We start from the raw sequence: 26,328 nt of genomic DNA, 5'->3' as shown, positions 1-26,328 counted from the left end.
TCCCCTTTTTCAATCTTTGTTTCTATCTCTGTGTCCTGAATGTAGGTATTGCCTCAGACCATCAGATGAGGCCTCCCAGATGGCAGGATCAATGTCTTCTCCCTCCAGGTCATCCTCTTTGGGGACCTTATGGTTAGGTGGTAGCGATGGCGATGGCGGAGTGGAATTGGGTGTGGCTGGACCTGACTACTGCACCAACCCCCCAACCCCTGGCCAGTTTCTCAGGCAAAAGTGGCCTAGTCTCTCTGGGGAGGTTCCTTGGCAGGTTGAGAAAGGTGGCTGAAAGCCAACCCCGCCCACCTACCTGCTGTAAGCTGATCTCTCCAGCCAGCTTGGGGCAGGCCCGGCCCAGTTCCTAACGGATAAAAAGGGGCCAACTTCTGGGGGGGATTCCAAAGGGTTCACCACTCCTGTTTCACCCAGGCTTGTCCAACTGTGTCCCGCCCAGCCCATCAGCCCAGTTGCCAGCCAAGACCTCATCATCGACCAGTATGTCTGTCCGGTTTAGCTCCCAGACCTTCAGCTCTCGCTCTGCAGCCTTCCCTCGAAGGGGAGGCCAGCGGCTGATGAGCTCAGTGTCCTCCAGGGGCAGCTCAGCCAGCCAGATGGGGGGCTTCGGAAGCAGCAGTCTCTATGGTCTGGGTTCTGGGAGGACCCGAGTATCTGTGGGATTCCCCTCTGCCTATGGAGGGGCCTCAGGAGGAGGCTTTGGAGCCAGAGGGGCTGGCATCCATGAGGTGACCATCAATCAGAACCTGCTGGCCCCACTCAATTTAGAGATCGACCCCCAGATCCAGCAGGTGCGCAAGGAGGAACGAGAGCAGATAAAGACCCTTAACAACAAGTTTGCCTCCTTCATTGACAAGGTAAGAAAGGGGTGGGGTGGAGAGTTTGGGATCTCCCTCCCCTTCCCCCTCTCTTTCACCCCTCTACACACAACACCCTAAGCTATAGAGAACTTTGTCCCCAAGTTGCAGGGAGGGAGATGATGGGGGGGTGGAGGGTGGAAGTGGGGAGGCAAACAGTGGACATGGGAATTCTTCTACCCTTCTTTTCTCTTTCTAGGGACTTAGTGACTACAGAGCCTTGTAATCTGACCAACCCTTATTTCTTTGGACCTGTTCTTAAATCTCCCTTTCTCCAGTGAGCCTTTCCTGTCTCTCTACCCCACCCCATCCTTTCATCCCATCCAGCATCTAAAACTCTGTGGGTATGTCCTGCCTCCCCCATCCGACTGGGAAGAGGTGAACTTCTCTTCCCTCAGGGGGTGAGAGAATAGGATGGGTTTCAGTGAGCAAGGTGGGTAGATGGTCCCGGTAGAAATCAGTACAAATCTAGAATCAGACACTTACTAGATGTGTGACCCTGGGCAAGCCATTTAACCCTGATTACCTTAAAAAAGAAAAAAAAAAGTAAGCTCAGTGAAGGCAGAAGCAATTTCATGTTTGGTTTTTGGATGCCCAGTGCCTAGTACAGTGCTTAATACAGGCTTGTTTGATTGACTAGGATAATTGAGTGATGGTAACTGGGAGGGACCAAACCCAGACACAGATTTTGTGGTGTACTGTGGACTCTCAAGCTATTTTCAGGCTAGCATTGTGGATCCTGGCTCTGATATTGCCCCTGAGGCCACCCATAATTCAGCAACTCTGAATTTCAGTCTCTCCCTTTGTAAAATGTGGTTAATAATGCATGTACCCCTTACCTCCTAGAGCTTTTGTGAGGAACGCGCTTTGTTCTCCTCAAAGCATAAAGAGGTTTTGAGTTAGTATTATTCTGTGGACATTAGTCAGGGGGGTGGCACAGCAGAAAGAATAGGGGCTTTGTAATGGCTGTCCCTGAACCCCAACCACGCCTCTGCACTTGCTATCTGCGTGACCTTGTTCTAGTCATTTACTCCCTTTGGAGCCTCAGTTCCTCATCTCTAAAATGGAGGATTTGGACCAGATGGCCACTGAAATCCCTTCTAGCTCTGATTCTATGATTGATTTTTCTTGTTTTTCTTTCCCTCCCTCCCCGAAATGACCTACACCAGAAAGGCAGAGGAAGACCAGGCCAGACTGAGAGGGGTCCAAAAAGAGCTGGACAGGAAGAGAGGAAGTGGAGGGGCCAGTGTCTTGGGTAGGGGGAATAGCCCTGGGCTATTTCACATGTCCTCATTCTCATCTCCTGGCTTCCCTGGCTTCCTTCGAGGCCCAGCTAAAATCCTGCCTTCTATAGGAAAGCCTTTCCCAATCCCTCTTAATTCAGGTGCCTTCCCCCTGTTGATTATTTCCAGTTTATCCTGCATATAGTTTGTTTGTACACACTTGTTTGCACGTTGTCTCCCCGTTAGACTTAGAACTCTTTGAACAGGGACTGTCTTTTGCCTTAATCCTCAGCTCTTGGCACAGCAACTGGCATACGGCAAGCACTTAATAAATGTTTATTAAATGACTGGCCCCTTTGCACCCCAACCTAGATTTTTGGCATTTGAAATCCTTCATATTTCCAACCTTTCTTGAATGTTCTCAGGTACTCCTGTACGAACCCTGTGCTCCGGAAGTGTTCATTCCCTGACCCTAAGTCCCACACTTCCTCATTGTTTGCATGATCCCTCTTACTTGGAATGTTTTGTCCACACCTCAGTCCTTTCTTCCCAGCTGCATTCTACCCAGGACCCAGATCAGATTTCGATTTCTTCAGGAAGCCTGCCATTTACTGGGCCCTTGGCATTCTCTGCCTTTATTGTTTGTTTTCTATGTGTCACCTTGAGTAGGACTGGGAGGGCGATGGCCTGGCCTCATTCTCCTCCTGAATTTTCCTAAAATGCCCAGCACGAGGCATGGGCAAAGCACTGGGCTCACAGTCCAGATAACTGGGCTCAAATCCTTATGCTCACAAATAGTGTGATCCTCAGTTTCTTATCTGTAAATGGGGATACTAATGCAATAGCTCTGTAAGGTACATGGTACAAGTAAAGAAAATGCTCTTTAAACCTTCAAATGCTATAGAAATGTTATTGGTATTATTACTAATTATTACTATTATCATAATAGGGTCAGCTGAGTGGCTCAGTGAATGTAGTTCCTTTGCCAGTAGTCCCCATTTTTACAGTTTAGGAAGCTGAGGGAAACAGGGTTACGTGACTTGCCCAGGATCACATAGTGTCTAAGGCCAGATTTGAGCTCTGGTCTTCCAGACTTCTAGCCCGGCACTCTATCCACTGTGTCACCTAGTTGCCGGACTCAGTCTCTCTCATCTGCCTCTTTCTCGGGATCTCAGGTACGCTTCCTGGAGCAGCAGAACAAGATGCTGGAGACCAAGTGGAGGCTCCTCCAAGATCAGAAGTCCTCCAAAGGCAGCTGCCTTCCATCCATCTTTGAAGCCCAGATTGCCAACCTGAGGCGGCAGCTGGACGGACTTGAGGGAGACCGGGGTCGCCTGGAGGGGGAGCTGAAGAACATGCAGGATGTGGTGGAGGACTTCAAGAATAAGTAACAGAGTGGGAGGGGCTCTGGATGGGGGTGGGGAATGGGGGGGCCCTGGACCCTTAGTGGAAATCTTGCTACACTTGATGTTGACACAACCATACACCTGTCTTCAGAACAGATGACCCATGGTCTTCACAATTTCCTCTCAGAAAGACTCAGTCTACTTATGGGATTCCCTCCCCACCCCCCCCTCCCATGTAATCTCTGCTCTCATTACTTCCCCATACCCTCCCCCCACAAGTGTTGAGAAAGACTTTCACAAAATCTCGGTTCTGGGAGGACCTTAGATACTAGTCTTACTCAAACTTGAACCCAAATCCCTTCTACTATAACCATCACAGCTGCTTGAATACTCCCCAATAATGGGGAGCTCACTCATTACTGGACAGCTCTAATTGTAAGAAGTTTTTTCTGCCTTCAAACCTAACATTTGCCACCTCCATTCACTACTCCCGGTTCTTTTTTTGCCCACTGGGGACAAGCTTCATTCCTTCTTTCCCACAATAGCCTTTTAAATGCTTAAAGGTAGCTATTATGCTTCCCTCTAAGCCTTCTTGGGTAAATAACCCATTTGCACGTCTATCTAACATTCATCTGTCACTTAGCTTTGTCCCCTCTTGTTGGAGCCTCAGGAGTGGCGGGCTGAAACTGCTTGGTTAATGACTCTTTATAGACGAGTCCTGAGGTGTCCCTTCCTCCCTTCCGCCACCTTTATAGTGTGTCCTTTTTTTTTGAGGAAAGCTCCTAGGGATTCTAAGCACTGGCACCAACTCCTTCTAACCTGATGACTTTCACTCCTCTTTCTCCACCTGGCCCCCTTAAAGCCCATATCAATCCTGCCCTTTAATAGACTTAGAAAGAGAGGAAGGGAGGGCAGGTGGGAAAGATCCTGGAAGGCAGGGAGGAGGTCTGCTCTTTCTTTCTGTTTGTACTACCTAGAAACAGCCTGTTCTTCTCTTTGTCCCCTGGTCTCCCTCTGGCTATTGAGGTAGATTTCAGTAGGTCAGGTCGCTTTCTGAGTCTGTGGTTATTGGATTGAAAAGCAGATGGTTTCATTTCCTCAATAAGGACTAACATGATCACAGCAGTGACCATTCCTTCTATGAATTGCTCTTGAATGAGAGAGGGGTGGAAGAAGAGAGAGTGCTTTATTCTAGCGGGAGTGATTCAGAAGTTTTCCAAACAGAATACGGACAAATACAAATAAAGCGTCACACTTACTGTGGGGAGGCAGAATAAAGGACTCCTGGAGAGGTGGCTGTGTATGGTGGAAGGAGTAATAGATTGTGAATCAGAGGGCTTGGGTTCAGAGGTGGAAAAATTATAACCTCTCTGGGTCTTGGTATCCTCTCTCGGAAGATGAAGAAGTTGCATTAGGTGAACTTTCAGTGCTAAATCCTATACTCCTGAGGGATAGGATTGTCAAGGGGAAGAGAGGAGTCAGAGTCCAGTAGGCAACACAAAAAGTGAAGGTATGAAGGCAGAGAAAGTGGAAGGCCGGGGCTGCTGAGGACAACCTGGGAGGTAGCCTCAGTGCCTTCCCTTCCATTGGAAATCACAGCTTGAGTGCTGGGGTGGGGCCAAGCCCGGGTACACTTTGGTGGGTGCTGCAGGCATCAGAGAATGAACTCTGCCTTCAGAGGGTTAGGTTCAGGGCTAAAGGCCTTAGGAGAGAGAGGTGGGCTTAATATAGGAGGGAGGAGTGCCAACTTGGAGAGGAACTAGATACTTCAGGCAGAAGCATGAAGGAGATGGGAGCTGGCCTAGATAACAACTAAGAACGAACCTTTGGCCTTCTGGCTGTGGGGAAGTGCCCTACCCATCCCTCCTAGAGAAAAGTCAACATCCCTAATCCTCAAAGCAGGTGGAGTGGAAACAGGTGCAAAAGAGAAACAAGGAGGGACTGAGGAAAGCTCCTAGGGATTCTAAGCACTGGCACCAACTCCTTTTAACCTGATGACTTTCACTCCTCTTTCTCCACCTGGCCCCCTTAAAGCCCATATCTCTTCTGCCCTTTGATCGACTTAGAAAGCGAGGAAGGGCGGGCAGGTGGGGAAAGATCCTGGAAGGCAGGGAGGAGGTCTGCTCTTTCTTTCTGTTTGTACTACCTAGAAACAGCCTGTTCTTCTCTTTGTCCCCTGGTCTCCCTCTGGCTATTGAGGTAGATTTCAAAGGCTGGGGTGGGGCAGAGGGAAACCTGAATGTTTTGAGCAGTTAACTCACTGAACTTCAGTTTCCTCCTCAATAAATAAGTTGAAGTCCCTGTTGGTTGCCAATCCCAGGATCCTTCTTGGTGGCTGCCATCACTGGACAACCATCAGATGCCATTATACTCTATTAGCTAAAACCCCATTTGATTCCCTGAGATCACCCAGTTATAAAACTGTATTAAACTAATGTCTCCTCTTCTCTTAAAACCTCCCCAACTCCTAATTCTACCTAGTGAGGAGGCAAAGTTAATTCACTTTTGTGACCCTGTCTATTCTAGTGTCTATAGACCCCAATTTCTGAGTACCACTTGCCCCATACACAGTTCCAGAGAAACTCATATGGAGGACCATGGGAGATTACGTTTCTGTTAGACCCTGGCAGGCTCTTAGCCTTGGAGAGGGGTGGAGGGGGGCTAGTTTTCAAGAAAGATTATTAGAAAGCTAGATCACCTTTGCTTTAGGGTTCCTAGTGGGGTAGATGAGGAGCTTTCTTGCTGTCCCAATCTTCTCACCCCATCTATTTCTATTTTCAGGTATGAAGATGAAATCAATAAGCGTACAGCTGCTGAGAATGAATTTGTGGTGTTGAAGAAGGTGAGTGGCAGGCAGGAGCAGGGGTGGCCAGAAAGCGGCCAGCATATGTCCTTGACCAGGAAGTCAGTATTATGGTGAAAAAACATTCATGTAGAGCAACAGTGAGGTGTATTTGGAAGAATGCTGGATGTGGGGGGGAGTAGCTCTATTCTCATCTTGATGGCTCTGATGTGCTTAATCTCTTTGAAACCATTTCTTTGTGAATGAAGTTGGGGACAAAGTAAGTAGAATATGTTCCTTGAAGTCAGGAATGATTTTGTTTCCTGGATCCAAGGCCCTTGTCAATATGTTTATATATAGTAGGCATTTATTAGATGCTTGCTGGATTAGACTGTTGTTGTGTTTGTCCTTCGTCCTCAAAGAGGACCATGATGTCGGGGAGATGATGACATGACTTGCAGTTGACTTTGATTTGAGTGAGGGAGGGCCGTGCAAGGTCACTAGCCTCACTTTCTCCTCCAGAGCCATCTGGGTCCAGTGGCCTGATATTCATCAGGATGATTGGAGGTGGCCCAGGATGCAATGGGAGACTTTGGCCCTTTTAAGCTAAGGCCTTTTCACAACCTTCACTTTGAGTGAGGTTATGCCCATTCAGCCAACAGGCCTCTTTAAGAAGTGAGTCAAGGGATGGCCTCTTTAATTAAAAACAAAAACAAAACAAAAAACTACCGCCTTCCCTGCATTGATTTTTGTGTGTCTTATTTGTATTTAACCATTTACATGTTTCCCCTGTTAGACCGTGAGCTCGTGGAAGGCAGGGGCTATATTTTGCCGTTTTTTATATCTCCAGGGTTTAGCACAGTGCCTGGCACATAATAGATGTTCATTGACTAACTGGCTACTTTGTAATACTACCTCATTTGGTAGTTGGGAGGAAGGTTCTTTATGAAACTTAAGATGCTATGGAGGTGGGAATTATGTGCCTGAGTGACCTTGGTTTTAGTTCTGACTTTGCTACTAAATTGCTCTGTGTCTTTGGACTAATCAATTTCCCTCTATCACCACCAAAGGATCACCCCCATCTTCCTCTTTTATACAAAGATTATCTCTAAAGTCCTATTTTTGATGCTTTGTCTCTAAGACTTTATGACTGGGACAGATAACGTCTTTCCCTGGAACCAAGTCTTGCTGGGGTAGGGCAGGGAGTGAATGGCTCAAGGGTCATGGTTTTGCACTCTGGGCTGCACTCTTAGTCTTGGCCAAGTAGCCCACAAATGGGTGAGTGCTCTTCAGAGAGTTTGGTTGACTCAACACACACCCATCTTTACTGATGGAGAAACCACTCGAAGCATGTGCCCCTGGGGGGTAGTGGGTCAGAATTCTCATCTTCACAAGGAAGAAAGCATATATGATACACACAATACACACCATGATAATTCAAGATACTTTGTATTTGTGAGGCACTTTACATTCTTCTGAAAGTACTTTCCATTATCTCATTCAATCCTCTAACAATCTCGTGGAGACATCAAGATAAGAATTATTTTAAAACCTTATTACAGATAATGAAATAGATTCAGAGAAGAAAAGAAATTTTCTTAATTAAGATCATGAAACTGGTTGATGGTAGAACTGGGAATCTAATTCTAATCTGAATAACAGGAAGTGGTTAAATGCCCAGGCTTGGAGGTTCAAGATCTCTTAGCCAACCAGGACCAAGCATTAAAATCATTTTATCAAGTATGTTGGGTAGTAAAGTATAGAAAGAGTTTTGGAATTGGATTCAGAAGATCTTGGTTTCAATCTTACTACCTATGTGACCTTGGGTAAGTTACTATAATTCTCTGAGCCTCCTTTACAAAAGAAGGAGGCTGACTGTACGACCTCAATGCTCCTTTCCAGCTCTTGATACTCGGATCTAACATTCTAATGCCTCTATGATTAAGAATAACCAGTAGCACATGGTTATACTGGGGACTGGTGGCCTCCATAGCCTGTCTTAAAGCAAAGGGACATGTGTAAGCCATGACGTTAGATATCAGTTCAGCCAGTGGAGGTCATTTGGCTGTGAGTGGTTCAATGTAGCTGCTCCTAGTCTTGTGGACTCACAGAGTTTTCCTTTCTCTGACAATCCAGGATGTGGACAGTGCCTACATGAACAAGGTAGAACTTGAGGCCAAGGTGGATGGCCTGACTGATGAGATCAATTTCCTGAGAGCACTTCATGAAATGGTAAGGATTTCTGGGATTCTTTCTGTGAGAGTCTTAGGAACTGAAGATTGGGAGGTCCTCTTACCCAGCCCCCTGCCTTTGGGCAGGATGACACCTAACCAGATGTGCTTTGGAGGGGTCGGTTTTGATGTGTGTGTGTGTGTGTGTGTGTGTGTGTTTGTGTGTGTGTGTATATACACAAACTGGTAATTCTTTATACTATTATACTTTTTATTAGTTCATTTATTTATTTTTAGCTTTCATCATTGACTTTCATAAGTTTTAAATTTTCTCCCCCTTCCTCCCTCCCTCCTCCCTCCCCAAGACTGCCTGTAATCTGATATAAGTGCTACACATACATTCCTATTAAATATATTTTCACATTAGTCATGTTGTATAGAAGAATTATAACAAATTGGAGAAACCATGAGTAAGAAAAAACAAAACTAACAAAGACAAAGACAAAAAAACAAAACAAAAAAAGAAAATCATCTGCTTCGCTCTGCATTTAGCCTCCATAGTTCTTTCTCTGGATGTAGATGGCATTTTCCATCATGAGTCCTGTGTACAATGTTCTACTCACTTCACTCAGCATCAATTCATTTAAGTGTTTCCTTAAGGTTTTTCTGCACATATATACATACTTCATAGACATATTTCATGCACATATATACATACACATGTATATATGTGTATGTATATATATGTGTATATATGTGTGTACACACACACATGTGCGCATACACACACACACACACACATATATTCAGCATAGAATAGTATAAAGAATTACTGGTTTGGAGTCAGAAAAAAACCAGATTTAAAATCCTGGCTCTTTGTGACAACAGGCAAGTAATTTGACCAACCACCTCACTTCCCTCTTCTGTACAATGAAAAGACTAGATAATCTCTACACTCTTAATCCCATGTAATACCATCTCCAGTAGCTCTTCCCACAGAGACTATATTGCTATATCTTTAAGAATGAATTAGTTCTTGGGGATTTATAGTTTTACCTGTAATTCTGGAGTGATTTAACAGTCACAGCTAAGACTTTGTGAAGCGCTTAGAGAAAGGATTAAGAAAACCTCTTTCCTGAGACTGTGAGTCAGTTATCTGTGATCTTCGAGAAACACTGAAAAGGCATTTTGTGAGAACTGAGTTTAATCATCCTATGGAGAAGATAACCTAAAGAAAATTCTTGAGAGTTCAATGTTGACCCTAGAGATTTTTGAATGTTGGTGCTGATGGTTTTAGTGACAGTTGCACAGAGGTGATTCTGTGATTTTTTTTTCACAGCTGCTAAATGTTTGAAATCTTTATATATGTCTCTATTGTTATTCTGCGGTTGTATAGCTAGTAACATTGATGTTAATTTAAGCCCATGAGATTCGAGGGGTTGAGAGAGACACACAGAGAGAGGAGAAAAAGAATATATGGAAGGTGGCTTTTTTGGTTTATTTATAAATGAATGGGGGCTCAGAAATAATTGAGAGCAAATGTGCATTTCTATTAGCTTACGGTTAAATAGCAGAACATATTCCTTAAATACCTCAGGTACCTCCCTTACATACCTTAAATACCTCTCTAGATCTTAGGGAGAATTAATAAGGAAACGAGCCAGTAGCAGATAGAGAAGGATAAGGACTTGTGTGGTTGCCAAGGAGGGCCTATATTGCCTTAATCAGACCTCATGGGGACTGCACATGGGGTCATCATTTCTAAAGCTGTTGCACCTAGGATATTTTATTACTTTATGTATCATATTAGTACTGAGAATATAGGAAGGAATAAGAGAAACCAGGTAGGGTCAGTTAGGGAAGGTGTCTAAAGTCATGTGTGTACGTATGGGGAGAGAAAGTGGAGTCGGATCTCCAAGCAGGGGAGGAATAGATTTGGGCTGAGAGTAAGATGGGGAGACTCTTCCAGGTCTTATGTATGTGTGGAGGCTCAAAGCCAGGTTAGGATGAAACGAGGGTCTAGAAAACATGGAATGGGTTTTGTGTGGCTGAAGACTTGACATTTGTATATCGAACCACTACTTCATGCGAGTCTGAGGTGAATGGGGCCCTGGAATATCCTGGACAGACTGATTATTGGTTCACATTCCTTTCTCCCATCATCACTTTTGCTGATTCTTTCCTACATACTTCCAGCCAACCACACACTCGACTCCTCTCATCCATCCTCACACTCTTACTCCACTCTTTTCGACTCACTCTTTTTCCCTATAAAGGCATGGACACTCTCATCATACCAAGCTAACTGTCCTTTGGGTGTCTTGGTGGAGGTGTGGAGCAGAACTGGGTTCATAATGTTTAGGAGGCTCATGGGGTCAATTACAGTTCTGTAGATACTTCATTAGCTATTCTACACATCTGTTTTGGTCTCTACTTTCCAAACTCTTGTTGTGTCTGTATTTCAATCAGCCTGTATGAATTGCAGATTGGTCTTGCCTTTAGTATTGGTATTATCCCAACCCCAGCCACCATTTTGTACACACACACACACACACACACATGCGCGCACGTGTGTGTATCCCTAATCCAAGGACAGTTTAACAAATGGCTCTTCTTTATAGCAGAAATACAAGCAGAGGGCTAATTCAAGAATATGGTGATAAGATCCTCTGTATCAAAGTGTTTGTATCTATGTCTCTCTCCCATCACTTTTGGCTTCCTAGCCTCCCTATATCTTTAGGTATCTCTATCTCATATCTCTCTCAGTCTCTCTTTAACTTTGTCTCTTGCAATATTTGTCTTGGTATTGTGTTAGACTTGGGGTCAGGAAGCTCTGAGTTCAAATCTTATCCCTGACTAGACAGTTTACTTAATCTTTCCAGGCCTCTGTTTTCTCATCTATAAGATGGGGCTCACGATACCTGTAGTGCCTGCTGCGTAGGCTTACTATGAACCTAAAAGGAAATACCATCTAAACCACCTTGGAAACTTTAAAGTATTATATAAATGCCCACTATTCCTACTATGACCCTCTTTCTTTCTATATTTCTTTTGACATCTGTCCCCTCTCTTTCTTCACTTCTCTCTCAGTATCTCCATGGGTGTTTTCATCTCTGTCTCTCATTGTCTCTTTCTTCATTTCTCTCTTAGTATCTCTTTGGGTATCTTTATCTCTCATTGTCTCCCTTGTTGCCTTTCTTTTTGTTGCATTCCTCTTGATTTTTCCTCTTAACCCTGACTGAAGTGTGGTGGGCCCATGGAATCTGGGCGGAGGAAAGGCCCTGCCTGCTGGTCCCTGACCGTAACTGTCTGAATTTCCACAGGAGCTGAATGAGCTGCAGACCCAGATCTCAGACACTTCTGTGGTGCTCTCCATGGACAATAGTCGTAACCTGGACCTGGACAGTATCATTGCTGATGTCAAAGCTCAGTATGAGGAGGTTGCCAACCGCAGCCGGGCTGAAGCTGAATCCTGGTACCAGACTAAGGTGAATGGGGTTGGGATAGGTTCAAATCCTCCACCTGGTAAGGTCCTGCAGGGGTCATCCTAGTAACTCCCCTAACCTACCTCGCTTAGTTCAGACAGACAAAGGACTATTCTTCAAGACTGAAGAGACCGTAGTCTTCCTCAGATACCAGTCAGCCCCAAACAGGACTCCTCAGTCCATGGTGCCATGTTAGGATATCATTTCCTCAGCAAAGATCCTTATTAGAAATATAATGGCTATAGCTTTTAAGAAGCAAGAACCAACTCCATGTCATGATAAGGCATGGAAAAAGGATCCTAGTGAAGGAGGATGCAGAGACCTGTATATACCTGTATGTAATACATATATACACAACACATATGTATATAATACATATATGCCTGTATAGAATACATATATACCTGTATGCACATTATATATATGTATATATGTAATATATGTATATATCTGTAATATAGAATATGTAATATATGTATATATACCTGGAATATATAATATATATGTATATGTGTATATATACCTATAATATAGAATATTATGCAGAGAGACAGTGTGGCTTGGTGGATAGAGTGCTCACTTTGGAGCTGAGAAGACCTGAATTCAAGTCCTTCTTCTGACCCTGAATGTGTGACCCTGGGCAAGTCACTAATCTCTCAGTATTCTATGCAACTAAGACTTAATTTGCAGAGATGGTGCCAACCCTCGTTAGGAGGCGGAGTTTCCTCGGTAAGGAGTATCCTGTAGCAACGAAATCACGGGTCCAGGCCCTATCCTAGGCAAGCCATTTAACCTCTGTTTGCCTCAGCTTTCTCAACTGTAAAGTGGGGATAGTAATACCTATCTCCCAGGGTTGTTGTGAGGATTAAATGAGATAATATTTGTAAAGTGCTTAGCAGAGTGCCCAGCACATAAGTAGTTGCTATATATAAATGTTAGCTATTGTTATCAATTACTATTATTATTACAAAGTGAAGTGTCATGTGACATCAGAGAAAAGAGAGCATTACTGAAAAGGGGCTTGGGGAAGACTTTGCGGAAGAGCTAGGTTTGCAATTGAGCTATCAAGCACTGGGTAGGACTTAAGCAGGTGATGGGAAGTAAGGGCATTTTAGATGAAGGCTTTATGGGGGCTTGTGTATGCATGTGGGAGGGACACATTGGTGGCTGAGCAGGTAAAGCTGAGGGCCTCCTCCTTGGCCCTGTGAGTGAATCATTCATTCTCATTAATTGACTCCTGTCATTCTCTCATTTTTTCCTTCTAGTTTGAGACTCTCCAGGCGCAGGCTGGGAAACATGGTGAAGACCTTCGAAGCACACGGAGTGAAATCGCTGAGATGAATAGAGCCATCCAGAGGCTGCAGGCTGAGATCGACAATGTCAAGAACCAGGTAGCGTGGGACCCCTTCCCTACTATGACTAACAAGCCCCAAATGCCCAATATTTTGATTCCTAAAAGAATGAAAAGTTGGCATTGTGGGACTAGTGGATTTTCAGTGTTTGTGAAAAGCATGCCAGTCTCTGGTCCCCTCAAACCCCTGCTGAAACCCTACCCATGCCCAATGCTGCTTCTTTATTGACTTCTGTGTATACCTATGTGTGTGTGGGGGGGGGAGGTATGAGGGAGGAGGGTGACAGTACTCATAACCCTGCCTCAGACTTATTTCCATCTGGAATCTCTGTAAGATATATGGAAGGAACTGCTTCCTCCCTGGAGTTCAGCCTCCATTCTGAAGGAGGAGACCCCAAAGGAAAAAGACAGAAGCCCAGCTGGAGAGACAGAATTGGCAGCTGTTCGATAGAATGATACCTAGTAATTTTGAAGCTGAGAGCAAGCAGCATGAATCATTGTGATTCATGATGGGAAAATAATACAAGAGGTCATTTGGTCGATTCAGCTTAGAGATAATTAATTACTATAGTGGCTCAGAGATGGGTATTGTTAATAATTCTGGCCATCTAGTAGTTTCCCACTTTAACTAATTATTCTTGTTAACTTAAGTGTGCTAAATGCAGTTATTTCCATGTTGTGGAAAGAGTGCCTGTAAAGCCAACATGTGAATGCAATGCATTTTTAAAATTGCACAATCTTTTAAACTCATTATTTACATTTTTTATGCTCTTTATCTTTTAATGCCCCGAGGACAAAGCCGAGGTCTCTCTGTCCTACTTTTACTGCTAGTTAGAGTTGCTTGTTCACTCTGGGCTTGGAAAGTACTAGACTAGGGTATCCCAATTATCTGTTAGGGAGACTCCAAGCAGGAGCTGAGGAGGGGAGAACAGGTGAGGCCACATAGGCTATCAGGACTGATGGGACAAACAGGTCCCTTTCCTCACTCTCTACCTCTGGGCTGATCCCATTGGACCTCAAATTCTTTTTCCATTCCTGAACTGAGGACTCAGACTTAACAAGGGCCCTCAGCTGCCCCAGGTGACCTGTTTCAACCCAGGTTTGAACCTGGGAGTATCCTAGGAGGTATTTCTGGACTATCTCAGTGGTTTTCAGCTGTTCTATGGGTTATTCTGTGGTTTCCTCCAGGAAACCTAGAACTTTCTTGCAGGGGCCACAAATTGGCTCCTAGACCAGGAACAGAGTATTTTCTTCTTACCATGACTCATATGATTTGGTTGCGAAGGAATGAAAGAAATGAAGGAAAAGGCCTGGAGTTTGGAGAAGCAAACATCATACCACTCTGGGCATTGTAGTTCCCAGATGATGCCCAGTAATTAATTGGAGCTCATGGGGGAGATATGAGGGAGTCCAAAGAATGTGGAGACACCTTTAGCTTTTATCCTGGAGGCAGGAAGACCCGAGTTCAAATTTGGTCTCGGATACTTACTAGCTGTGTAACCCAGGGCAAGTCACCTAATCTCTGTCTGGCTCAATTTTGTCAACTGGAGAATGTAGATAATAATAGCACCTATCTCCCAGGGTTTCTGTGAGGATAAAATGAGAAATATTTATAAAGCACTTTGCAGACTTTGAAGTGCTATATAACTATATTATGTATCTATCATCTATGTTTGCATGTATGTATATATGTATGTGTCTCTCTCTGTCTCTCTCCTCTGTCTCTGTCTCTGTCTGCCTGTCTCTGTCTCTCTCTTCTCTCTGTTCTCTCCCTCTCAGTGGCTCTCCCCTCTCTCTGTTCTCTCCCTCTCTCTCTGTCTCTCTCCCCCCTCTCTCTCCCTCCCTCCCTCCTCTGTTTCTGTCTCTCTGTCTCTCCTCTCTGTCTGCCTGTCTGTCTGCCTCTATCAAGGATCACGAGATCCTCTTTATGGACACTGCTCCAAGTCTCCAAACCAATGCCTTAAAACTTCCCTCTTCTCCTCTCTTGCCCTTCCCCTTCTCCACCTCTGGCCCTCTCTCCCCCATAGCGTGCCAAACTGGAGGCCTCCATCGCGGAGGCTGAGGAACGTGGGGAGCTGGCTCTCAAGGATGCCCGGGCCAAGCAGGAGGAGCTGGAGGCTGCCCTGCAAAGGAGCAAGCAGGAAAGGGCCCGGCAGCTGCGTGAGTACCAGGATCTGCTCAATGTCAAGCTGGCCCTGGACATCGAGATCGCCACCTATCGGAAGCTGCTGGAGGGCGAAGAGAGCAGGTGGGCATCGTGACGTTTGGGAGTGGGGGTCTCCAGTGCAGCCCTGTGGGAGTCGGCCAACCTTCCCCCAAACACTTAGTGACCATGGCCATGCTGGATGTCAAGCATCACAGAAAGGTTCGATGGACAGGGAAGGGAAGCTCATTGCTGCATGAGGCAGGTCATTCCATTTTCAGAAGCTTTAATTATTTAATTTAATTTAATTTAAGTACTCGAGCTGATCTTTAACAGATGGCTAGGAAAGAGACAAACAGAGAGGATGTTGGAAGCCTCCCTCAACAAATGTTTATTGAATCAACAAGGCAGGAAGAACAGAATGAGCAAAAAAAAAAAAAAAAGGTAGAAACGACTTTGGTATGTTTGAAGCCAATACTGGGTTGTAGGGATTATCAGATGCATTTTTTTTTAGCAAGTACCAAATGCACGTAGATTACATGCATAATGTGAATTTTACAATCTAAAGCTGCATTTTTCACACATGATCTCATTGGGATCTCACAAAATCCCCATGAGGCAAGTTATAGTGTAACTACTATCATCTCCATTTTACAGATGAGCAAACAGACTCAGGGAGGGTGGGTGACATCCAATAAAAGGTCACATATAAAGTAAGCAGTACAGCCAGGATTTAATTTGCACTTGGGTCTTCTGGCTCTATGCTTTTTAGCATACTACACTGTCTCTCTGTATACCTTCTCCCTCCAGTAGCTAAGAGTTTGGCTGGGGAGAAAAGGCTTAGACCAAATACATAATTAGATAGCAAAGTAGAATATAATCAAAGGTTAAATTATGGGGTATAGATCATCAGATCTAAAGCCAAGGGAGTGGCATCATCTGAATGGGATTAGTGAGGGAAAGTCAACACCTCCATTTTATTTCTTTTCTTTTTAAAGTTTTATTATGGATTTTTGTTATTCACACCACAATTAATTACTGATATACCCTCTCCCTACCCCCAGCAATAAAATCCTTCCTTGAAATAAAGAAAAACAGTTCAGTAAAACTGGACTCATCTGGTAGTCTTTACAGCTACAGTGCATTTGAGGAGACTGAGCTGCAGAGAGGTTGTGACTTGTCTTAGGTTATTACAGGTGGTGAGCAGCCCAGTCAGGATTTGAACCCAGGTTGTCTGACTCCAGATCCAGCTTCTTTCCACTGTACTTTCCTAAGGTCCTTTTTAGGTCTAAATCTTTTGATCTTATGAACTCTTATGAGACAAAATCAGGTTTGGGAATAGCTACTATCTTATCTATCTCAGGGTGGGGGAGTGTTAGGGGTACAGGGTGGGGAATGGGGTGGGGTTGTGGGTGTGGGAAGATAAAGAAGTGACCCATGAAAGGCTGGTAGGGATGGAGCAGTGAGAAACATGAGATAGGACCTTTGCCAACAGTGGTAAAATGGGGTGTGTGCATGGGGAGGTAGAGATTGGAAAGGGAGTTTCTTGGCTGATTGTTCTAGCCTCTTTGGGGATGGGCACCGGAGACCCAACTGAATGACTTAGAGCATGCAAATGTCCCCAAGAAGAGGAGGAAATTAAAGTCCCAACTGCCTCTGGGGAAAGGGAACAACCAGACTAGCAACTGAATTGACCACAGGGAGATATCCTTCTTTCCCTCCCTCCCCACCTCATAGGACTCAGAGGCCACTTCCTCTTGAGAAAAGAATGGGAGCTGTCAGGACGTCTTGTCCATTAACGCATTAACCCTCTAGCTTAGCTTCTTTTTTCTAAAATGCTCCAGCCTCCGCATTCTCCGCACTCTGAGAGTCTTTGAGTGAAAAGGACGTTAGAGACCATGAAGCTCAAAGCCCACATCTAACAGATGAGGGATCTGAGACTCTGGATTGCAAAGTGATTTCCCACAGTGAACTAATGGCTTCTGGCCTTTGTTTTAACTCAACACAGTGTTCTATTCTTGAAAGAGAAAGGCCCCCACACAATAAGAAATCCTCTTTGGGCGCTTGAATATGGTCCTTCGGTATCCTTCTTGATAAACTGCCTTGATCCCCATAATCTTTTCTCAATGTTCTTGGCTGCAAAGAATCAGGAGGGGAGGGTCAGCCAGGCTCTCTCCTAGCAACTGTTTGCTCTCTAGCAGACAGAGCCAGCATGGCCCCAAGGCCAACTGCTCCTTTCTAATGTGGCATGAGTCACAATACAAATAAGCAGCTGCCATGAATGAATTTTTCATCTCCATAGCATTTGTAAAGATCATACACCTTTGCTGCAGGCTGACCTTTTACTTCCCTCTCCCCTTCATCAGCACCCAGTTAACCATTACTGGGAGCAAGTTCATTCCCTGCTTCCCCACCAAGTACAAAGAGAGCCCTGCCCTGACAAGGAGTGGGGAGAGCCAGAAAGAGAGGGGCTCCAATGGAACTCTGCACAATGAGAGCTTAGAGTTAGATGGGGGAAAGATCCAGAAAAGATAATTAATAAACAACCACAATAATACTGAGTGCTCATGTTTCCCATAGCGAGTTCTTTTTATGAGATTTACAAAATGCTTTCTTCATAACAACATAGTTGGGTAGAATAAGTGCCCTTATCACCGATTTTTAGGGGACCCAAACATATTAGGGCAGCTAGGTGGGTCCAGCGGATAGAGAGCCAGCCCTGGAGTCAGGAAGATTCATCTTCCTGAGTTTAAATCTGGCCTCAGATGCTAGCTGTGTGACCCTGGGCAAGTCCTTTAACCCTATTTGCCTCAGTTCCCTCACCTGTAAAATGAGCTGGAGAAGGAAATGGCAAACCACTCCAGTATCTTTGCCAAGAAAACCCCAAACGGGGGTCATGAAGAGTCAGACACAACTGAACAACAACAGCAAAGATATTAAGTGACTTGCCGAATGTCACAGAACAAATAAGCAGCAGGGACAAGGACTAGAAGAATCCAAGCTTCCTGACTCCAAGTCCAACCTTGCTTCCATAATGAGTAGCTGGAGATAGGGAATGGTGAGAGATGGAAGAAATGGAGCCTGAGGGAAATTGAGTTAGGGAGGGTGTGTTCAGCTGGTTTGTGAATGTCAGGGGAAAGAAGCCTGGGTAAGATGCTTGAGGTCTAGGACATAGCCTTGTTAGAAAACTCAGAGATGGAAAAGGAGGAGATGGGAAAAGAGTACAGGGTGGAGAGCAAGGTTTCTGGGCAACAGCATTCATTTAATTTCTTTTTGTTTTTTCATTCAACAGACAATTATTACATACTTATTATGTGTCAGGTACAGTGCTAGATGGAGGTGATAAAATGATGAAAAATTATACATTTCCTGCCTTCAAAGAGCTTGTCAGGATGAAGATGTGGCATGTAACATATACAGAATGAAATATATATAATACAGGGTGCTTGAAATAAAAAAAATGTCAAGGGAGAAATGATTTTTCATTTGGGGGTAGAGTGCAGATTAGTAGAGGAAGGTTTTAGCACCTGAAATGGGTCTTGAAAGAAGAGAAGGAAAAGGAATTGCACTCTAGGCATCAAGCAGGGAGCCAAAGCTTGGAAGGTATAGGAGACATGGAGCTGGAATAAGCAACAGATGTAACAGGAGGGAGGGCATCAAAGTCCAGGGTGAAGAGTATAAATTTGTTACAAAAAATGACTAGAAATACTACAGATCTCTAAGCCCTGGAGGAATATAGGCTCTAACCAGTCCTTTTTTAAATTTTAGGTTGGCTGGAGATGGAGTTGGAGCTGTCAATATCTGTAAGTCATTGGTTTTTGGAGTTGAAACTCAAATCACAGAGGCCTAGGGTCAACCAGCTCAGGTCTTCTAAGTCTCCCACCTGAGCATGGAGCCAGTGATATAGATAACCCCATTTAGGACTAGGACTTTGTCTGGAATTATCTTCAATTGCCTTAACCTTTACTAATTTTTTCTTGGCTGCTACACCTGGCACAAGAAAGCAAGTAAACACTCCAGTTCTCAGGCCATGGGATAGAACTGGTGGGTAAAAAAAAAGGAAACTCAAGTTTTAGTTCGTGATCTTGTGCAAATCTCTTCCCTACTCTAGGCCTATCAGGGATGCATGCAGTAACCAAACATATAGGCCACATGCAAAAACATTATTTGTGCAATTTGTGCAATAAGAGCAAGATGTGTAATGTGTAACAAATACATAGGTCAAATATAACACATTGCCTATGTTGCAACTTCTTATAGAGTGCACATTACTTGGTTAGATAGCAACCATTACATCTGTTATGTGCTTTCCAATAATGACCATTATCTGTCTACCTGGGTAATTGTTTTACCTTGCATACCCTGTGCATCCCATGAAAACATTGTTAGCTTCTTTCTTATTCTAGATCTGTGACTATGACTTTTCCCTGAAGGGCCAAATAGTCCTGCTACTTCTTCCATGACCCACTACTGGTGGCTCCACACCTTTGTGTAACCACAGTCCTGAGCTTGCATGTAGCCTAGGCCAGGGCTTCCAAAATGAGGCCTGCAGGGCCCACATGCTGCCAGCAGTGTGGATTTATGCAACCCCGTCAAAAAGAATAGACATTTACATAAATGCTTTAGTAAAGGAAGCCGAGCTACCACAGTGCTCTCACTAAAATGGCAAACAAAATATATTGTCTATTGTTTCAACAAAAACCTAAGGTTGGACAGCCCTGGCCTAGGCTATCAATTGCTGTCTCCAAGCCCATATCTGGAAGAGAACTGGAAATATTAGGCAGTACAATGGTTTCCAATGTCAGCCTTGTGCTTCCACCCTCCTGCCTTACCCTGTTTGACCAGTGGTCCCACTGAGGCTGGGACTCATTTGGTTATCTTCCTTGACACTCAAGCAGCTACCAAGATGAGATTTCCTCTTCATCTGAATCATCTTGGCTATTATTCACTTCCAATAATCTATATGCAACTAAATTAGCCCTTCTTCCTGGAACTTCCTTGGCCTATTCTACATCAGTCTTTTCCTGTTGCTCACCAAGGAACCCTACCAAACCTCCAATGGCCAATAGGTGGTATCTTTGCAGGTCTCTAGCAGTGGGGCCCTAGAATGCAGGACCTGAAGTCAAGAAGACTCATCTTCCTGAGTTCAAATTTGGCCTCAGATACTTACTAGCTATGTGACCCTGGGCGAGTCACTCAACTTTGTTTGCCTCAGTTCCTCAATTGTAAAATGAGCTGAAGAAGGAAATGGCAAACCACTCTAGCATCTTTGCCAAGAGAACCCCAAATGGGGTCATGAAGAGTTTGACATGGCAGAAACAACTGAACAACAAAAAATTGTCTCTAGGATTATTTTGTAGATTGGTAAACTGCTTAGTCTTTCAACTACTTGACATAGGACAGTTTTCCATCCATTTGGCATCTTGTGTATTCCCTGCACACCAGGGTTTCTTAGCAGAAAATCTATCCCTTTACTGGAGTTCTAAACCTGATCATCATACATACCACTGCAGGCTTCTATGTGAATTCAAAGTGAATAGCCTCCTTCAAGAGATCTCTCAGCTGAGGAATATAGTGATTGATTTCCCATATCTTTCACTCCACCTTCTGAGATGCTAAAGCACAAATCAGTACATGATTGTGGCTCTCCCCTAAACACCAGCAGCTATGATGCCAAGCCCATGGCATTCTTGGTATCATAATGGGCACTCATTCAAAATGCCACATGTTGACTCTATTGAGTCTTCAACTCAGGTCTTGTGGTCCCCAGCATATTTACTAGTGTGTAATTAAGATACTTAGGTTGTGGGTCTTTTTGAGGAGAATGATCAGGTATGGTTTGAGACTTTTTAATTCCTCCTCTAATTTCTACTTTGGTCAATTTAGAGCTTGGCAGGGAACCCCCCCTTCCCCGCCCCGCCCCACAAACAAGTTGGTAGGAGGAGATTTCAGGTCTCTAGCTGGGTACGAATGAAACCCACTGAAATAGTCAGACACCATAAGGATGTTGTTTATATTCTTACTATCTCCTTTGAGAGTTTAACAAGTCTATATGTACTAGCTCCAAAAATTTGCTGGTATTTATAATCTTCAAAGATATAGCATGATTTGGTACAACTTTCATTTGAGTATACTGAACACATTTCACAATTCTTAAAAACATATACCGCCATCTTGTACCAGTTAAAATCTATCTCCTAATATCTCTATGCTTTTCTCTCTAAAATTCAAAATCTTTTTTGTTAAATATTTCCCAATTAATTACAAATTTTAATATTAATTTTTAAAAATTTTGAGTTACAAATTCTCTTCTTCCCTCCCTTCCACCCCTCGAGAAGGCAAGCAATATGCTATTGATTATAGATGTGAAGTCATGCAAAAGACTTCCATATTAGCCATATTGCAAAAGAAAACTTGCACAAAATACCGAGAAAAATAAAGTAAAAGAAGTATGCTTCAATCTGTACTCAGAGTTCATCAGTCCTCTCTTTCTGGAGATAGATAGTGGGTTTTTTTTTCTTAGTACAGGTCCTTTGGAAATGTCTTGGATCTTTGTCTTGAGCAGAATGGCTAAATCTTTCACAGTTGATCACTGTTACAAAATTGCTGTTACTACGTAGAATGTTGTCTTGGTTCTACTCAATTCACTTTGCATCAGTTCATATAAGACTTCCTAGGTTTTTCTGAAACCATTCTGCTTGTTATTTCTTAGAGTAGAATAGTATTCCACCACAACCATACCACAACTTGTTTAGCCATTTCCCAGTTGATGGGCATCTCCTCAATATCCAATTTTTTGCCACCACAAAAAAAGCTTCTGTAAATATTTTCGCACATATAGGTCCTTTCCCCTTTTTTTGATCTCTTTGGGATATAGACCTAGTAGTGGTATTACTGGGTCAAAAAGTATGCATAGTTTTATAACTCTTTGGGCATAGCTGTAAATCGTTCTCCAGAATGGTTGGACCAGTTCACAACTCCCCCGAGCAGCGCATTAGTGTCCCTGTTTTCCCATCCCTTCCAGTGTTTGTCATTTTGCTTTTCTGTCAGGGTAGCCAATCTGATAGGTGTGAGGTAGTAGAACTCAGAGCTGTTTTAATGTCCATTTCTTTATTCAATAGTTATTTAGAACTTTTTTTTCATGTGACTCTTGCTGGCTTTGATTCTTTTCCTCTGAAAACTGCCTGTTCATAACCTTTGACCATTTATCAGTTGGGGAATCTATGCTTCTCTCTTGATGTAATGTTGAACATTCTCATTCAGGGCTTTCAGAAGGCCATAGAATGAAATTCTTCGGGTAGTTCCAAATCTTGTCTGACATCTCATGTAGGATCACTTAAAGTCCAGTATAGCACTCCATTGCATAGCTATAACTTCTTGTTAATCTCTGAGCTCCTCATCAGCCCCGACATTCTAGGATGAATTGCCAGATTGGGTTGGATTCAAGATTTACTAGAAATAGGCAAATCTGAGGCAGGAAGGAAATAGGCAAGGCTGTTCTTCCTTCTTTCCTGGAAACATACAAAAATGGAAGGGGTCCCCCCCCCCCAAACAGGTCAATCAGTACCTCCTTTTCCCAAAAGAATTCTGGAATAACTCCCTCAGTCCCCATACTTTAGTTCTTACATTAACCAGGCCCCCAATTTTAGCTCATATCCAATAGAACCATTCCTAAGAATTAGATGTTAAGAGGGAGACCTTGTATGAAAGAAATCCATAGATATCCAAAATATGGTATTTTGACCTGGTGCTAGTGTCAGGGAGTTGCCTGGTAGTACTGGGAATATCTAAATAAACCATATTTCAGCTCATGGGGTGGGGACATATTGACCTCTCTTCTCTGTCTTCTCTTTAGCCGTGATGAATTCAGTTGGAGGAAGTTTAGGCAGTGGCATGAGCTTTGGCGGAACAATGGGCAGCAATGCCCTTGGTTTCTCCAGTGGAGCTGGATCTGGGACCTTGAAGAATTATTCTATCAGAACCACGTCTTCCACCCGGAGGAGCATCCGGAACTGAGCTAAGGAGCGACTGAGGCTTGAGTAAAGAGAAATGGCAATGAAGAAGAGAGAGAGATTCCCCTTGTACCCTAGTTCACCCTTTGATCTGCCTCCTCTCTCTGGAGCTACAGTGAGGAAAGAGATATGGAGAAGCCGGATCTGTAGATGGTTTTTTTTCCTTGTTCCTTGCCCACCCCACCCCAACCCCATTTTCCTTCACCACTATATAACAGATGAGAAAGTAGAGATTACTGTGTCTTGGGGCCTATGGGGAGTATTTGAAAAAAACTCTTAATAAAATTGTTCTGCTCAGTAGAGCTTGCTGTCCATGCCCTTTTATTCTGATCTTAGAATAGTAATAGGACAAGCATGTCAAGGGTCTAGGGGTGGGATAATTGATAAGTGATGGTGGCATCAATATTGATGTTTTCAGAAGAAGCCAAGAAGTCTGGGTAATATGAAGGAAAATCCAACCTTTGAAGGCTTGCAGCTCATACACATTCCCCATTCCCCCATCTCCTAATCTCATCCTCAATCCCCAACATTCAGGTCCCAATCCCCCACACTGGAATTCATTAAATGGTTACTAAATGCTGCCTGTGTGAAGAACATTGAGCTAGTTGCTAGGGGAAATACAAAGATAAATAAGCAAACACTCTTTGCTCTCTTGGAGCTTATGGACTGGTGGAGGATATGACCAGCAAGCAGTCAGAGATAGCATCAAGATTTTAAGCCTGGTTGGCTGCATGAATGGTGGTGCCACTGGGAAATCAGGAAGAAGATTAGGTTTTGAGGCATAAATAATAAATTCAACTTTAGGATACTAAGTTTGAGGTGTTACATGTATGTAGGGAGGCAGCTTTTAGCTCACTAGAAGGGAGATTGCAAATGGAGTGGGGCACCATGAAAGACAGTGAGTTTCCCATCACTAAAGGTACGCAAGTGGAGCAATCACCTGTCAAGGATATTGTAGATGAAACCCCTCAAATTCATTCCAATTCTAAAATTGGAATATATGAAGATGTCCAACAGGCAATTGAAAATCCAGGTCTAAAGAGGGGGAGAGGGAACAAGCACGTGCTTAGTGTTTTACAAATATTATCTCAGGAAGATAGAATTTTATGACTCATTCACACATGAATCACCCATTTGCAGGATGCATTCACTTGCATCATTGAAGGGCATCCTCTGTGAATGAGATCCCAAATTTATTGGAGTACTGTAATAATTTACATATATAGCTGAAAACCAAACCTTGGGGGAAGCAATTATGTTAAGGGGTTGGGAAAAGGAAGAGCAGATGAATGAAGGACAAAAAGAAATGGTTAGAGGCAGGAAGAGAAGCAGGAAAGTGTGGGAAGCCAAGGGAATGAGGATTCTGGAGAGAGAAAAATAGTGTCAAATACTGTGGACATGTTAGAGAAGACGGTGACTGTTTTTTTTTTTTGTCAGTATATTGGATTTAGCAAGAAAGTGATCACTAACATTCTCTGAGAGATCAGTGGGGAGCTCCACGCTCTAGCTCATGCCTTAGAAGGATAATGGGAAATGTGGAGCATTTATACCATTTTATATCATTTTTGTAATTTTAATAAGACTCAGAGCCTGAACTGATTAACCAGAAGAAAAGCCTGATCCTAACAGTCTCTTTGTTCTCTGAATAAACTCAGAATATCCTTTCTCTGTCAACAAGGCCAGATCCGGCTGACCTAAGAATATTCTTTCCCCTGTTAACCATTAAGGGATGAGACCCTAATCCCGAGAAGACTACCTCACTTAATATTCTATGGGCATATACTTTAACTGACCTTTGTCAACACTCTTGTCTTTACAACCCTATTCCATTGAGGAAAACCCTTTTCTTGTATCCTGGTTAAACATACATGGGGATCATAAAAGTGAGGTAACACAGACTTCTGAGTCTGCTAAAAGTAATGTATATAAGTTTTCTCTTTCCTTTGTTCAGGCAGTCAGATTCAGATCTGACTCCATGCATGCATGTATCAGCTAAGTTTAAAGGGAATGAATAAATAAATATATAAGTAATATGAATTTTTCTATCACCTAGCCTGTTGTTGTCTTCAACCAAATTTTTAGGTTTAACAGTAAGAACTTTGGGTATTTAGTTTGGAGAAGAGCCTTGGGAAAAAGTGGCAATAATTGTTTTGGGGGTATTTGGAGGTTTGTCAAATGGAAGGAGAGCAGATTGTTCTGCCTAGATCCAGGGGGACAGAACCAGGAGCAATACGTGAACTCGATGTGAGGGAAACTTCTTTAAAAATGATGGTTGTCTTCATTCAGAATGGACTGCTTCGTATAATTGTGGAATACCTCTCATTAGAGGGGAGCAGAGGTTAAATGACCTCTAGATGGAGTGGGACCATACACCCCAATCCATTTGACCATAAATTGGAGGCCCAATCCCTGGTGGCAGTTTATTGGGCAAGAGGCAGGATTCAGACCTCTATGGATCTGCTAGTTACAGAAAGTGGGGTAATGATCATTGCTGGAGACCCCACATTGGTTAGAATAAGCCTCCATGAAGGTGGAAGGTTTTAGGAGAGTTACCACACAGGGAATAAAGTCTGGATAAATGAGGGAACAAGACCAGCAAACGTGTCCCAATCCTAACCATAAACTAGTTTGACATACTTGCCGGCATTGTTGGGATGGTTCCATTTCAGGCTGATGTTTAGTCAGCTCAGTCCATTATGGCAGGAGAAACTTATGGGAAGCTTCTCAATTTTTCCAAACCCTTCTGTACTGTTAACATTAAGCAGGTTTGCATTCCTGAGATTTCCACCCATATACAAACATCAACTTAACAGAGTACACAGAGAGAATCTTGAGTCCATTGGTGCCAGCACCTACCGTAAAAAAGTCATCGATCTCCCTGAGGGTAACGTGCCCATTGAGACTCCATATCCCACCCTTGGCCAGTTCTATACCCTTGGACACCTCCTT

The 26,328-nt window shown here is 43.6% G+C and overlaps 1 protein-coding gene across 1 annotated transcript; it reads left to right on the top strand.

The window, feature by feature from the left end:
* The first annotated feature begins 484 nt into the window (after positions 1-484).
* KRT7 (keratin 7) lies at positions 485-23,677 on the top strand. Its single transcript, XM_036759730.1, has 9 exons — positions 485-866; positions 3,265-3,476; positions 6,217-6,277; positions 8,354-8,449; positions 11,712-11,876; positions 13,139-13,264; positions 15,252-15,472; positions 19,136-19,170; positions 23,223-23,677. Exons 1-9 carry the CDS (start codon positions 492-494, stop codon positions 23,381-23,383), a joined length of 1,452 nt encoding a protein of 483 aa, XP_036615625.1. The 5' UTR covers positions 485-491; the 3' UTR covers positions 23,384-23,677.
* Positions 23,678-26,328: the final 2,651 nt, after the last annotated feature.

Source organism: Trichosurus vulpecula, chromosome 5 (assembly GCF_011100635.1).
Source record: "Trichosurus vulpecula isolate mTriVul1 chromosome 5, mTriVul1.pri, whole genome shotgun sequence".
NCBI classification, from domain to species: Eukaryota; Metazoa; Chordata; class Mammalia; order Diprotodontia; family Phalangeridae; genus Trichosurus; species Trichosurus vulpecula.
This window is presented reverse-complemented; position numbering and strand designations above follow the sequence as displayed.